The sequence below is a fragment of the Raphanus sativus genome, chromosome 3 (assembly GCF_000801105.2).
Source record: "Raphanus sativus cultivar WK10039 chromosome 3, ASM80110v3, whole genome shotgun sequence".
Lineage (NCBI taxonomy): Eukaryota > Viridiplantae > Streptophyta > Magnoliopsida > Brassicales > Brassicaceae > Raphanus > Raphanus sativus.
The window spans coordinates 14,859,699-14,872,370 of record NC_079513.1 but is presented as its reverse complement, the minus strand read 5'-3'; the positions used below and the strand labels follow the sequence as shown (position 1 = coordinate 14,872,370).

The window sequence follows — 12,672 nt, the reverse complement described above, 5'->3', positions numbered from 1 at the left end:
TGAAAAACAATTTAAAAAAAAAAATAATAATAAAGTTGTGAACCCTATGGAGGTTCACTGATGCTGATGCTCTAAGAGCATCTCCATTGGTGAACCCCTTCTTGGGGTTCATCTTTTCAATTTTTAATTATTAAATTTTTTTACTTTTCTTTTTGATTTTTCTTTCTTAAAAAAAAAAAAAATAGATCAATCGTGGGCCGCCACGACACGTGGAGCCCACGCTACAGTGATGAACCTCTGGAGAGAGGGGTTCACCGGGAAGAACTTTGCAAGAGAGAGGTTCACAAGATTTGATTATTTTAATATATTTTTTTTTTGGAAAATGTGTGAATCCCTCTTAAGAATTCTCAATGGAGATGCTCTAAGCTTCAGATTATTGTGTGTTTGTTTACATTATTGCAATCTGTAGTTAGTTTGTTGAACCACAAATAGAAATAATGTTTTAGTTAGTTGAATTCAGATTGTTTAATTTGAAAAAGAAAACTAGGAGCCTTTTTATTAAAAAGAAATAATTTAGTTTGGAACCATATTTTTAGTAGAGATGGATTATTATACTCAGTTCAACACCTAATTAGCAAACAAGTTGTGATTTAGTTGAGCACCTAAAATTTGTTCCGAACCATATTTAGCCACAAAAGATTGTGAGTAGGTCCTTAATCTGTCATTAATTACCTACTAATTAGATAAATACTATTTTTTTAATAATTATTTATTAGTTGGTTAGTGATTAATTGAGGATGAAACATAATTTTATCAAAATTTGGATGGGTCAGTCTTGAAAAGTTGGCTAGTATAGGTTGATGTTCTTTTTTTTTTTTTTTTGAAACACTGGTTGATGTTCATTTGGTTATCATCCTACATCAATATACTTTTGAGTTATATTGCTTAACTTTCGATGGTACCTTTTATGCAGTTTCTTTCTAACATACTCTACAATATCTTAAGATTTAATTTATAATTTTCATATAGTCTGTCTATTTAAAAAATCTTATGTAGCACAGAAATGAACAAGTTTTTTGCAACTTAAAATGTGTTGTAAGATTTATGCTAATTATCAACGAATTGTTCAATATGCTGGATTAGCCAATGTTACGACTTACAACAGATGTGCTTGTGTTCCCTACCTAGGATTTTGTGGTCTCACTGACCTAATAAATAAGAAATTCTATGAAGAAAAGTAATGATCCACATAACTTGACTAATCTCTGATGAATGTTAATGGTCCAGTGAGCCCAGCCTTGGTCCAAGATATCCAAACTACATACACATTCTGTCTAAGCCCATCTGGTCCACAGATAAAGTAGTATTTGTATTTTTCTTCTAATCATCAAACTTTTTTTCTAATCAGATTGTAATATATTACCCACGCATTATATTGGGTTCGAATTCAGAGAACATGCTCTTAGTCTTATTAAGATGCTCTTAGTCTTGTTAGATCTTTGCATTGCTAGTTTATCTCAAGTTTTGAAAAGTCAATAGAAAACAATTGTTTCAAATGATCACTTTACACGTCATACCAAATTGCATTCACATTCACCACCACGTGACGACCTTATACCAAGTTGCAAAATCTAACACAACCTTCATTAATGTCGTTGATCATGCAAGAAGAGCTTTCAAATAGCATAAAAAATAAGATGGGAAAAAATTACTATGATAGAGAAATTGCAGTAGAGACACATTGAAAAAGACACAAACCATAATTAAAATAACCCAAATGATGAGTTTTCTCTACGGGTTTTTCTAGCGACAATCATTGCAACAAAACTAACATAACATAACTTTATAGTAAATAGGTTTTAGATCGTTGTTTACAAACCGTCTGGTCAAATTTTTCAAACCGGCAGGTCCAACTATGAAAGATGACAATTGATTTAGTTAGCTCTGGTTCCGGCTCCACCACCACCACCCTCGTGTCCGTTATTTCCACCGTGAAAGGCCGATGAGAAATTGGTGTTTATATCAGAATACATGGAAACAACCTTAGAGATGTTTCCGTTGAGTTCTTGGATCAAAGCGACGTTCTTGGACATGTTATCTGCCATTCTTGATTGGTGATTGTCGTTGACCTGCTGGATCAGTGATCTGTTTCTGTCCAAAACCGATTGCACTTGTCTGAAATTCCGATCTAGACTCTCCCACATCGCCGGATCTTCTCCTCCTCCCTGCTCCGCCTCCTCTGCCACGTTCCTCCGTCTCTTCGTTTCGCTGCTCCTCTTCATTTAAATGAATGATTTTTTTCCAAAATAATTTTATCAACCGAAGAGGCGAAGATATCGATTTTGTGTTTTTCCTTTTTACGATTTTACGATGCACTCAAGAAAAAACAGATACTTATAGTAAATGTCTTTCAGACAAGATGAGACACAGGGGCAAGTAGTTCTGTTCAATCACCACGTGCCTAATTAGAGCGTGTATTTCACATAAACGTATCGTATGGATTACTGAAGAACACGCGCTTAGAAAACAAATGGAAAACTGTGAAGTGAATAAAGAAGAGCGCTTTTTCTGCACTTTTCTGATTTTTTAATTAAGTTAAAAACGGAGAGATGATAAGGATCTACAATGATTCTCTAACTTGAGAAATATCTCAAGATATTTTTGTTTTTGTTGTATTTATATGAAAGGTGTATATGGTGCACAGATTGCCACGGTGAAGAACCAGGTTCACACAATCACAAACGCATGCATGATCTTACTTCTCAACTCCTTAAAACGCGCCTTTGATCTGGTCAGCACTTGGTTTATCAGTTGGACATTTACTAAAACAAACCTAAATCTCTCACATCAATAATGCTAGACATTACATAAAATCTATATTTGTTTTGCTATTGGTTAATAACTTTAGCTTTCCGGTATGGGAGCTCGAAGGTTAATAACTTTAGGATCTGAAATAGCAACATGAGAATGAATATTTTAGAAAAAAAAAACATTACATATTTTTTTTGTTTTTGATACTCTATCGACTCATCCGGTCGACCTGGAAGAAATATACTTAGTATTAGAGCGTGGAGTGAATATCACATTGCATGATTCGAAAGAAATATCTTCCGACTAATAATATAGAGTGGACCGATCATCTATTATGATCCACAATATCAACTAATGGGATAAAGTTCAAGTCCAGATTGACCAAATAATGATAATTTATTTTCCAGAGAGAATCAAACCCAAAATTGATGTAGATATACCTCTAGCTCCAAAGGTTAAAAACATACCGAATTACTGCGCTCTGATCTTAACATTAACAAAAGCATATAGATATATACATATATGTAAAAAAAAAAACTATTACTACTAATTGCGATACAGTTTGTAAACATTCAAATCTTTAGTCTACTACGTCGTATCAAACATTTATATTTGTAATTCTTAATAAAGTTAGAAAATATAATACAGCTATATCCGTGAAATCTAAGCAGTAATGAGAGTTTGATTCCTGGAAGCTGGGTCATGGGATATTCTTTTTGTTTTGAAAGGCCATATGATTAGGTTCTAGTTTCAATCCATATCCGCAATTCTTAGCCATCAGTTCTACCAAAATAACAGTTTTGATTTTTTTGAGTTTGTGTTAACGTAATAAGCAAAATAGAGCCTAATTCACAAGCCAAATAGAACCTAATTTATGTTGGTACCGTCTATACGATATAAGTTATATCACAACAATCACATTACTGTATAATGATTACAACTCGAAATCATCAAAGAGAATAAAGATGATGAAGCAATAAAGAGTTTAGGACCTGAATTTAATAAGATTCCCTGCCTTTTTCTGCCTACTTTCAGCTTCTTCTTGTATCTGCTTTTAAACGTAGTCGATAGCAAGATTGACATTGTTCTAGGTGTAACTCTGTTCCTAGATTAAAGAAACAAATAAACTGTGGAATCAAGGAGACGTAGACCAAAACAGAGTAGTATGTATCACTGTCAAAGATTAGTTGCTTTCTAATGTCAGAAAACTGTGATAATGGTTTTCATAAAACATCAATTAAAAACAAATTAGTTGTTTGCCAATTTCTTGCAAACCGTTCCACAATGAAATTATCATGTACCAGATGGAAACTTTAGGATGATCTTTAAAAACATAATGAAAACTAGCAATAAGAGCTACGTACGCCAAAACGCATGAGCTTACTTTGAAGATCAAAAGCTTATACCTACATAAGAAAAACCAAGTGAAAGATGACCAATAAAATGGAAGGCCTCAAAATGGCTGTAATTTAAACATGTTTAGTTGTTTTTGATGCACTAATTCAAACCCTTCTATCATTCTGTTGAGACTTTGAAATCAAATCAAATTCAAAACTACTTTAAAATCAATTGTTAAAATTCATTTATATTGTTACTATTGGTCTTACATTCAATCATTCAACACTGCACACCCTCTCTAAAGAGTCAATCAAACGCAGCTCTTCTTTTGACATGGGTTTGTTCGGTTGAATTTGAACCAAGATTCTCAGTTTAAAAACAAGAGAGGAACAAGGCTACTAGACTTAAAAGAGACAAAGCTAACACACACGCTAGAGTAGAGAGTCTAGAACAAAAGAATCATCAGGACAGAGGATTGAAACATAAAACATCCTAATTAAACTAAGAATCAGTCAGAGTCGTCGTCCTCTGGATCCTCCACTGATGATTCCGCTTCCTCTTCTTCTTCTCCTCCTCCTCCTCCTCTCACTGTATTCAATCAAATCTAATAACCTCAACAACTACAAACCAAGTAAACGAAACTAAGAAACCAAATGCAAAGGAAGAAAGAAAGAAGCAAAACCTTCGAGCTCCATTTCCCTAAGAATAGCATTAAACTGGTTCCTCAACTCCCGCAGTTCCACAAGAGCTCTTTGAATCCTCTGAATGAGATGAAACTCCGCCGGCTGAGCTACGCCGGCGACCACCGGTGGAGGAGCTTCGTTGTGTAAAGGAGGGTCAACAACAACTGGTTTTTGGACAGCATCAATGTCTTCCATCTAAACCAACAACAAGACAAAGAACAAAAAGGTGTGAGCTTTCAGACAGACCCAACAAGTAAAAGTGATCCAAAGGTGTAAGCTTTTAAGAGAGACCCAACAAGTAAAGTGATCAACTTTCATCAAGACGGACCGTTTACGTTAGCATAGAATCAGTACCAAAGCAGCTTTTGACAATGCATTTAGGGTTTATACAGAAACGAACCGTTTGGAGACGGAGAGAGAAGGAGGGTTTACCGCGGAGACGGTGTGATTAGCGATTAGCGGGAGGGAGGCTTTGAGCGGTAGAGATGGACAAAGAGGAGTCGCGAGTGTGAAGGAGAGAGACAGATTCGACTGTTGAGTGTGTCCCCCGACAGATTGAAAAGAGAAGATGATGGCCACGGGCTTAAATCAAGGTTTCCTCGAATAAATATATTAAAAAAATCAAATTCCCAACCGAACCGTACCATCCCGGTTTAATTTTTATTTAAATGTCCACGTTTTATACCGGAACTGTGTATATGAATTACTATCAAGTATTAGCCAGTATGAGAATTAAATTGGTTTGGAATGGGATTGGATGATAAAAAAATGGTTTTAGTAAAAGTTCAATAATATGTTTATATGTTTTAAGATTACATATTTGAGTTTCAGAGAATGAGATTTACGATCAAAACGGTAGATAAATGAAAAAAATCTTACACGTTTGTTAAAAAAAAATGAAAAAAATCTTACACAAGAGTTTTAGATGGTTGTAAAATATGAATTATAATCTGTTTTAGTGTTGCATAAATATAAATACAACTATAAAATGTAAATCTTCATAAAACACGTAAAATGATTAAAATAATTTCTATATTTCTTTAATAAAATAACAAGTTAGTGTGAAAATGAAAAATAAGATAAAAATAGAAATTAATGTTTTCTTTAAATTTAACTATATGATAGTCTACAACATGTGCGGATTAATATATAGATACTCAACAAATTATGATTCAATATGATTTTTATTTTAGTTATTCATTTTGATAAAAATATTAATCTAACTTAATAAGTTATTCAAATAATATTTATACTGACCATCAATGTATTAAGTTCTATTTTTTTATTTATAGAGCGTAAATTTTAGATGAAAATATTTTTAAACCTTTAACTAAATTATTATTAGACAATCTGAAATTGAAATCAAACATTTATGTAGATTCATTTGTAAATTTAATTGAATGGTTGGTTATGAGAAGCAAATTTAATCTGAAGTTGAAATCAATAATACATGTCTCATAGTGCATAACTTGTGTTACTGTGTAAGTGTGTGTATTTTTTTGGATCAGTTGTGTAAGTGTGTATACAAAGAATGATAAATGTAAATCTTGGACAAACTCAGAGACCAGAGAATATAAAATTTTCATCAACTCATGATATTATACTATAGAGTCAAGGCATTTCTCACTTGCAAGACCCAAAGTGCAAACTGCATCACCCAAAGCCTCGCTTCCACAGAGAACCCTTCAAGCCATACCTTCAACCACTGCACCAACGACTTCTTCTGGGACCACTTCGCCTCCATCACCGCTTCAGAAGACACTTTCCCAACGATCAAGAACGACTCCAGCGACGAACCTTTCACCAGCTCATTGTTAACCGACCTGAGACAGTCGTTGGTCTTCAGCATCAGAAGAATCACACGTGGCAACCTCCTGAGAAGCTCAGAGATTTGAGGGAAGTACTGCGACGCATACATCTGCAGCTCTGACCTGTCTTCTTTAGTGCCTTTGATGACTAAATGATCCACAGATGTGTTAACGACTTGCTTCCACGGCCTCATTGTGAGGATCCCGGCGAAAAGCACGTAGAGATCATCCCCAGCTCCTAGCTTAGCACTGTGTTGTTTAATGGCGTTAGCGTCTGAAAACACCAGTGCTTTCCATAGCGAAGCGTAGTTGAATCTTGTGTTGAAGTCAAGCTCCTTGTATAAACCATGGTCGAGAAGCACTAGCTGCGGTTTTTGCTTGCCGTAGATGTTTCTTTTACCAGAAGGACGAACAATCAAGTTAGCAGCGTGTGGATCACAATGCACAAACCCATGTTTAAACATCATCTCTGCAAATGTTTGACTCACCTGCAAAGAAGAAGAGCTTAGCGGATGGATATCAAAAAAGATATATTAAAAGATCAGAGGTGGGAGAGCTTACTAGCTTAGATACTTCATAGGGCTGAATCCCAAGCTTCTTGATCTTAGTTACATCATTGACTTGAGCACCATCCATGAACTCCATAGTCAACAGCTTAGAGGAGCTCAAGTTCCAATAGATTGTTGGTGCATAAACATACTCTGCAATATGGGAGACATCTTCCTAAAATTATCCAGACATTTCTCACTGTTTTTCGCCTCTACCAAAAAATCTAGTTCCTGATCAAAGAATACATTAATATAAAAAAAAAGAAACAGAAAAGAAACAAGCAATTAAAACATCAAGCCAGTGACAGAACAAATAGTTTATGACCATATACCATGCTTCAGGCTAGACAGTGAATCTCAAATACAATGATTAAAGAGACTAACCTTTGGTAAGCTTTCACTCATTTCATCTAGCAACCACCTGTGTATATGATGAGCCAGTTTAGTAAAAGCTATTGTAAGAGACATGAACTACGAACTGTGTCTAGAGGAAATGAGAAAGAGAGTGCACCTGTAGTCAAATGATGGGAAGATCTTGTGCAAGGTGTTCACTATAACTCCAACAGCTGCAGTATCCGCAGCTGCAGTGTCTGTCATGTGCGCATGCTGGACCTGAAGAAAAACAGATTCAAGATAACATATAGACTGAGTACTACAAAAACACACTTAACAAGTTCAAGATCTCAATGGAATCGTAAAAAGACATATAAAGGTAAAATGGTTCAACCAAGGACCTTGACAGCGACTTTTTTTCCATCATGGGTGCGAGCAACGTGAACTTGAGCAAGGGAAGCACTTGCAATAGGAACAGGGTCAAACTCAGCGAACACCTGTATATAAAAAATACATAGACGAAGCTTTAAATGTATGGTTACTTACTGGCTACACAAACTTAAGGATAAGTGAGAGCGCTTACTTTGTCTGGCGTCTCTCCGACCTCTTTCTTGAAAACCTCACACACTTGCTCATACGAAGAAACAGGGCATCTGTTCAACATCGAGTCCCTCATAGTACGAACATACTCCTCAGGCACAAGACAATCCTTTGAAACATTCAAAAGCAGAAACACACGTAAGGTAATAATAACATTCTTTAATCCTCTAAATGGTAGTACATAAAGAGCATAATTTTTTTACATACTAATTGTCCTATATGCTGACCGAGTTTGATATAGATTCCTCCGTTTTTGAAACAGAGCTCTTGAAGCTTTTGCGCTGACCTTAAGTGGACTTCATGTTTGACCTCAGCCTTCTCCCTGCTTCCCTCAGCCAAACCCAACAACGAGTACTCATAATCTATTACACAACAAATCACATTGCCCTAAAGGTCAAAATCAAAACCATCTCATTCACAAACAATTCAAAGGGCATTGCAGGCAATACAAAACATGTAAGAAAGTATGTTTTTTTTTTAAAAACAAATATATATTTTTGCCGTACCGAAAGCGATGGAGGCGGCGGTTACGGCGTTGCGGAAGAGACGGAGAGAGATGTTGGTGCAGAGCTTGATAGTTTTGGATGGGTCTTCGGAGGAAGCAATGAAGGCGGCGCCGGAACCACCGCATACGGCGGAGCTGATAACGAGGAGCTTTGAACGGGTTCTCCACAGGGATCTTGCCGCCATGGGATGATCCGACAAGGCTAACTAAATTTGCGTTGATCTGTTTTGTCGTGGGAGCGACTCTAAGTCTGGTTTGTATTGGGCTTTAGTTACTGGGCCACTAATGGGTCTGGTGTTTGACAGATCTACGCGTTGTCTCTTCGGTCGAGAAGTTAGGTGATGGATTTTGTTGTGGGTTCGTCTGTTAAATATACTAACACACGGTTATGAATCTTTTTTTTTTTGCTAAATTGTAAATTTCATTGAATGATAGAAGTTTTTACATTGTAATATCTAAGATTTGAAACCACCTTGGCAAAAACAAATAAAAAACAAGATGGAACCCAACACAGACTGCATAAACTGATAAGTTATCTTAGCCATATAGCCATAAGACAATGAAAACCTTTCCTTCTTCTCCTAGCTGAAATGATATTCCTCATCTCCTTGTCAATACCATAGAAAACAGAGCTTGCTGTAAGAGAAACTTGATTGTGGATCAAGTTATTTCTTTGTTTCCAGAGATGGAACACCAACACCTGTACTGCTAATTTCCTCAAGAACGTCAGTCGCTTCGAACTTGATGATCTGATCCAAGAAAGTAACTCCGCCCAGGATGTGAACATTTGTGGAGGGAGGCCTGCATCTATGGAGGATTTCCTTCCAAACCTCTATGTTGTACTCGCATGACAGAAGCATATGATCCCTTGTTTCTTCATGGTTTGAACAGAATGGGCAGAGATGAGATATTTGAAGTCCCCAAGCTGCTAGTCTCGATCTCGTCGGCAGTCTATCATAGTTCGCAATCCACATGGTGAACTGATGTTTTAGAATTCCTCCTTTGAACCATACAACATCCACCCACTCCTTGATCACCGCTCTAGGTCTCAGCGTCTTCCATGTGGCAGAGGACCTGAAAGAAGTTAAAGAAGACTCAGCAGTAATCCATTCACACTTATCTACTTCATCATTTGATTTCAATTGTTGTTAGATAAGAGTGCAAATCAACTTCCCTTTGTGACCTTGGGTGCGGGAGAGACCACACAGTATTTGTTATAGCCTCTGCCACCACTGCATTTTCTTGCACTCTCAACACTCTAAGTCCTGCAGGGCCAATATAAGAGATTAACTGACCCAAAGGAGTCCAAACATCGAACCAGAAGCTTGCGTCTTTTCCATTTCCGAGTCTTGTTTTACAGAATTGAAGCGCAAGAGGTCTAAGATCAAGAAGTTTCTTCCAAGCCCAAAGAATCTGTAGCTGACGCTTCGATGGACCAGAATGATTTTTCAGTTAGGTGTTCACTTCAGTGCCATACAACCCATAAAGACGGGGATTTAGATAACAACAATCATATGACTTGAGGCACATCACTTGATTCCAAACCGAGAAGTTTTAAGACCAAGGTCCCCTTCATCCTTAGGAAGGCAGACAGTGTGCCACGGCACCTTCGCATTGCTCTCTTCTCAATGTCTCCGACCATAGAAATCTAGTATACAATGACTCAATGATCCTGATACAATCCTTGGGCAGAACAAACGCAGAAACCCAAAAAGATACCGTCCCAAATATCACAGTTCTCAACAGCTCTAACCTTCCTGCAAAAGAAAGAAGCTTCACACGGTTATGAATCTTAAGATTAGTTTAGAATATAAATGTTTATAGTTTTTTATCCAGTTTAGTAAATAATAATTACTATACTGAGGAAACTAATTGTTATATATCTTATATTTTATGCAATTATATATATATATATATATATATATATATATGTAAAATTAAATATCAAAAATAGTTGTTTAAAAGAATTTAAACTTGCGGTCATAAGGTGAGGCACGGCTCTAGAACAATTTGAAATGTCTAATTAAAAATCCGTTTACATCAAACAAGAGAAAATTAGGACATAAGTTCGAAAGTGTTAGCTTCTTTTCAAGTGATTTTAAACGTTTTTAAAATGTTCAGGATACTAATAGTGCCACTAATTATGGAGTTGGTGTATGTTCAATGGATAAAAACTAACTTTATAGGCGTAGAGTGCATGTCTTTGGTGCGTTGAGATGTCGTCTTGACTTTGGGTTAATGTCTCTCTCTTTAGTTCCGGTCAGTTTCGTAGGCCTAAGCTCTTGACTTTCAAATTTCAAAGCCGTCGTATTTGTAATTTCTTTCCTTCTTTCTTTGATTATTTTATTCAGGAAAATTCATTATTTGGTTGGTCCTACGTTTATAGCTTGCAACTTCATGCCCATGTTTTTGCTCATGCATAGCGTATCGTATCATTGTATATTTATATTGCGCCGTAAATCTGAACGTCGCTATACAAGAAACAAACAAACAACTATAATGCCTTCAGTCACAAAAAAAAAACAACTATAACTACATCAGTTTAATAAATTGGCAATGTAATTTGACAAGCAATCATATGCAGGGTTTAAGCTAGTTGATAAGAGACTACAAAAACAAAAGGAAGTTTGATGAGAAAAAACAATCATGTATTTATTTGTTTCCTGCCTTTTATTTGGTAGCATTAGACGAGAAAAACGTTGAAGATCTCAATCAACACAAAAATATAGAAAATAGTCTTGAGATACGTCCGGCCAATAAAATGGCATGTGGTCACATGTAAGCCAAATTCGGTCGGTTCCTCCATTCCCGTTTATGTTTGTGTTAAGAGTCTCAGTTCATTTTATTCGGTGGTCCAGGATGGGGACAACTTTATTTTCTATAAGATAACCATTGTGACACACTTACACTTCTGAAGTATTCAACTACGTTTTGGTTTTACTTTTTACGAGTGAAAACAATAGGAAATTACGAAATGTTCCAACTATTGAGAAACATCTATGCTTCACGTTATTTAGGTATTACCGTTGTTATATCTGAACATTACGAACACTACAATTTCATTTTAATATAGTAAGTCATAGTCAGCTCTTGATAATCACCAGGCAAAGGACTCAATGACCAGGAAGTTTCTTTCAGCATCGTGGTCTTGGCCTGTGATGTTCTCACGTATCGCATTTTAATTCGCCATATATATAAAAAAAACCACTACAACATACTCCCTCTGTTTCTTAATAAGTGTCATTTTAGAATTGTGCACACAGATTAAGAAATCACTAAATTTTGCATATTTTCCATACAAAAACATCATTACCTATACATCTCAACCAATAGAAAAATAAAATGCAGAATAAAATTAATAAATTTTGCATTGAAATGCTAAAATGACACTTATTTTGCAACGAAAAAAAATCTCTACAACGACACTTAATATGAAACGGAGGGAGTATATACATAGAAAACTAAAAATTTCATACTAACCCACATATCCTCTGTTCATCGTAATTCTTATGTTTAAGGAACAATTCTTACTAGAACTTTTCATGATTTTGTTTTTATTTAGCTTTATGATATTAGTCTCTATAGTATTCTGGTAACATGCGATTCAGATACTTTTTGGTATTAGTTAGAAAATATTATAAACTCGATCAGCCACTACGATGATAAATCTATTCTGTAGTACTTAATTCGGTTTTCCCAAAAGATCAAAATTAATTTATCAACCGATATAACTAGGAGCGTCTCTGGGATGTTGGGGACCTGAAACATTTTATTAAGAGTTTTAACATAAAAAAAATTCATAAATTTGAGTGTCTTTTTCAGTACAAAATTTTAAAAAAAAATTGGAAACCCTAGTCCAATGTTTTATTTGGCTATCCTCAGGACCATCCCTCGATATAACATATCAAAATTATAAGAAAAAGATTTTTACCAAAGCCTTTATTCAAAAAAAAATGTTTACCATATAATTTTATAATACAGGTATTTATCTACCAAATTTCACCATATTAATGGTATGTAAATCCGATAATTCTATATTCGTTTTAGTATTTTACAAAGTCCAAGCTAATCCGATAATTCTATATTCATTTTAAAAATTCCAAAAA

General features: G+C 35.4%; 3 protein-coding genes and 1 pseudogene across 3 annotated transcripts; all 4 read right to left on the bottom strand.

The window, feature by feature from the left end:
• Positions 1-1,633: 1,633 nt before the first annotated feature.
• LOC130509054 (protein EARLY FLOWERING 4-like) lies at positions 1,634-2,575 on the bottom strand. Its single transcript, XM_057004607.1, has one exon. It carries the CDS (start codon positions 2,220-2,222, stop codon positions 1,875-1,877), a length of 348 nt encoding a protein of 115 aa, XP_056860587.1. The 5' UTR covers positions 2,223-2,575; the 3' UTR covers positions 1,634-1,874.
• A 1,815-nt stretch (positions 2,576-4,390) lies between these two features.
• LOC130510184 (uncharacterized) lies at positions 4,391-5,343 on the bottom strand. Its single transcript, XM_057006583.1, has 3 exons — positions 5,205-5,343; positions 4,772-4,967; positions 4,391-4,677 (listed from the first exon to the last, which is right to left on the bottom strand). Exons 2-3 carry the CDS (start codon positions 4,965-4,967, stop codon positions 4,598-4,600), a joined length of 276 nt encoding a protein of 91 aa, XP_056862563.1. The 5' UTR covers positions 5,205-5,343; the 3' UTR covers positions 4,391-4,597.
• An 863-nt stretch (positions 5,344-6,206) lies between these two features.
• LOC130509495 (putative ABC1 protein At2g40090) lies at positions 6,207-8,824 on the bottom strand (annotated as a pseudogene).
• Positions 8,825-9,231: 407 nt separating this feature from the next.
• LOC108845283 (uncharacterized) lies at positions 9,232-9,906 on the bottom strand. Its single transcript, XM_018618518.1, has 3 exons — positions 9,885-9,906; positions 9,750-9,831; positions 9,232-9,640 (listed from the first exon to the last, which is right to left on the bottom strand). Exons 1-3 carry the CDS (start codon positions 9,904-9,906, stop codon positions 9,232-9,234), a joined length of 513 nt encoding a protein of 170 aa, XP_018474020.1.
• Positions 9,907-12,672: the final 2,766 nt, after the last annotated feature.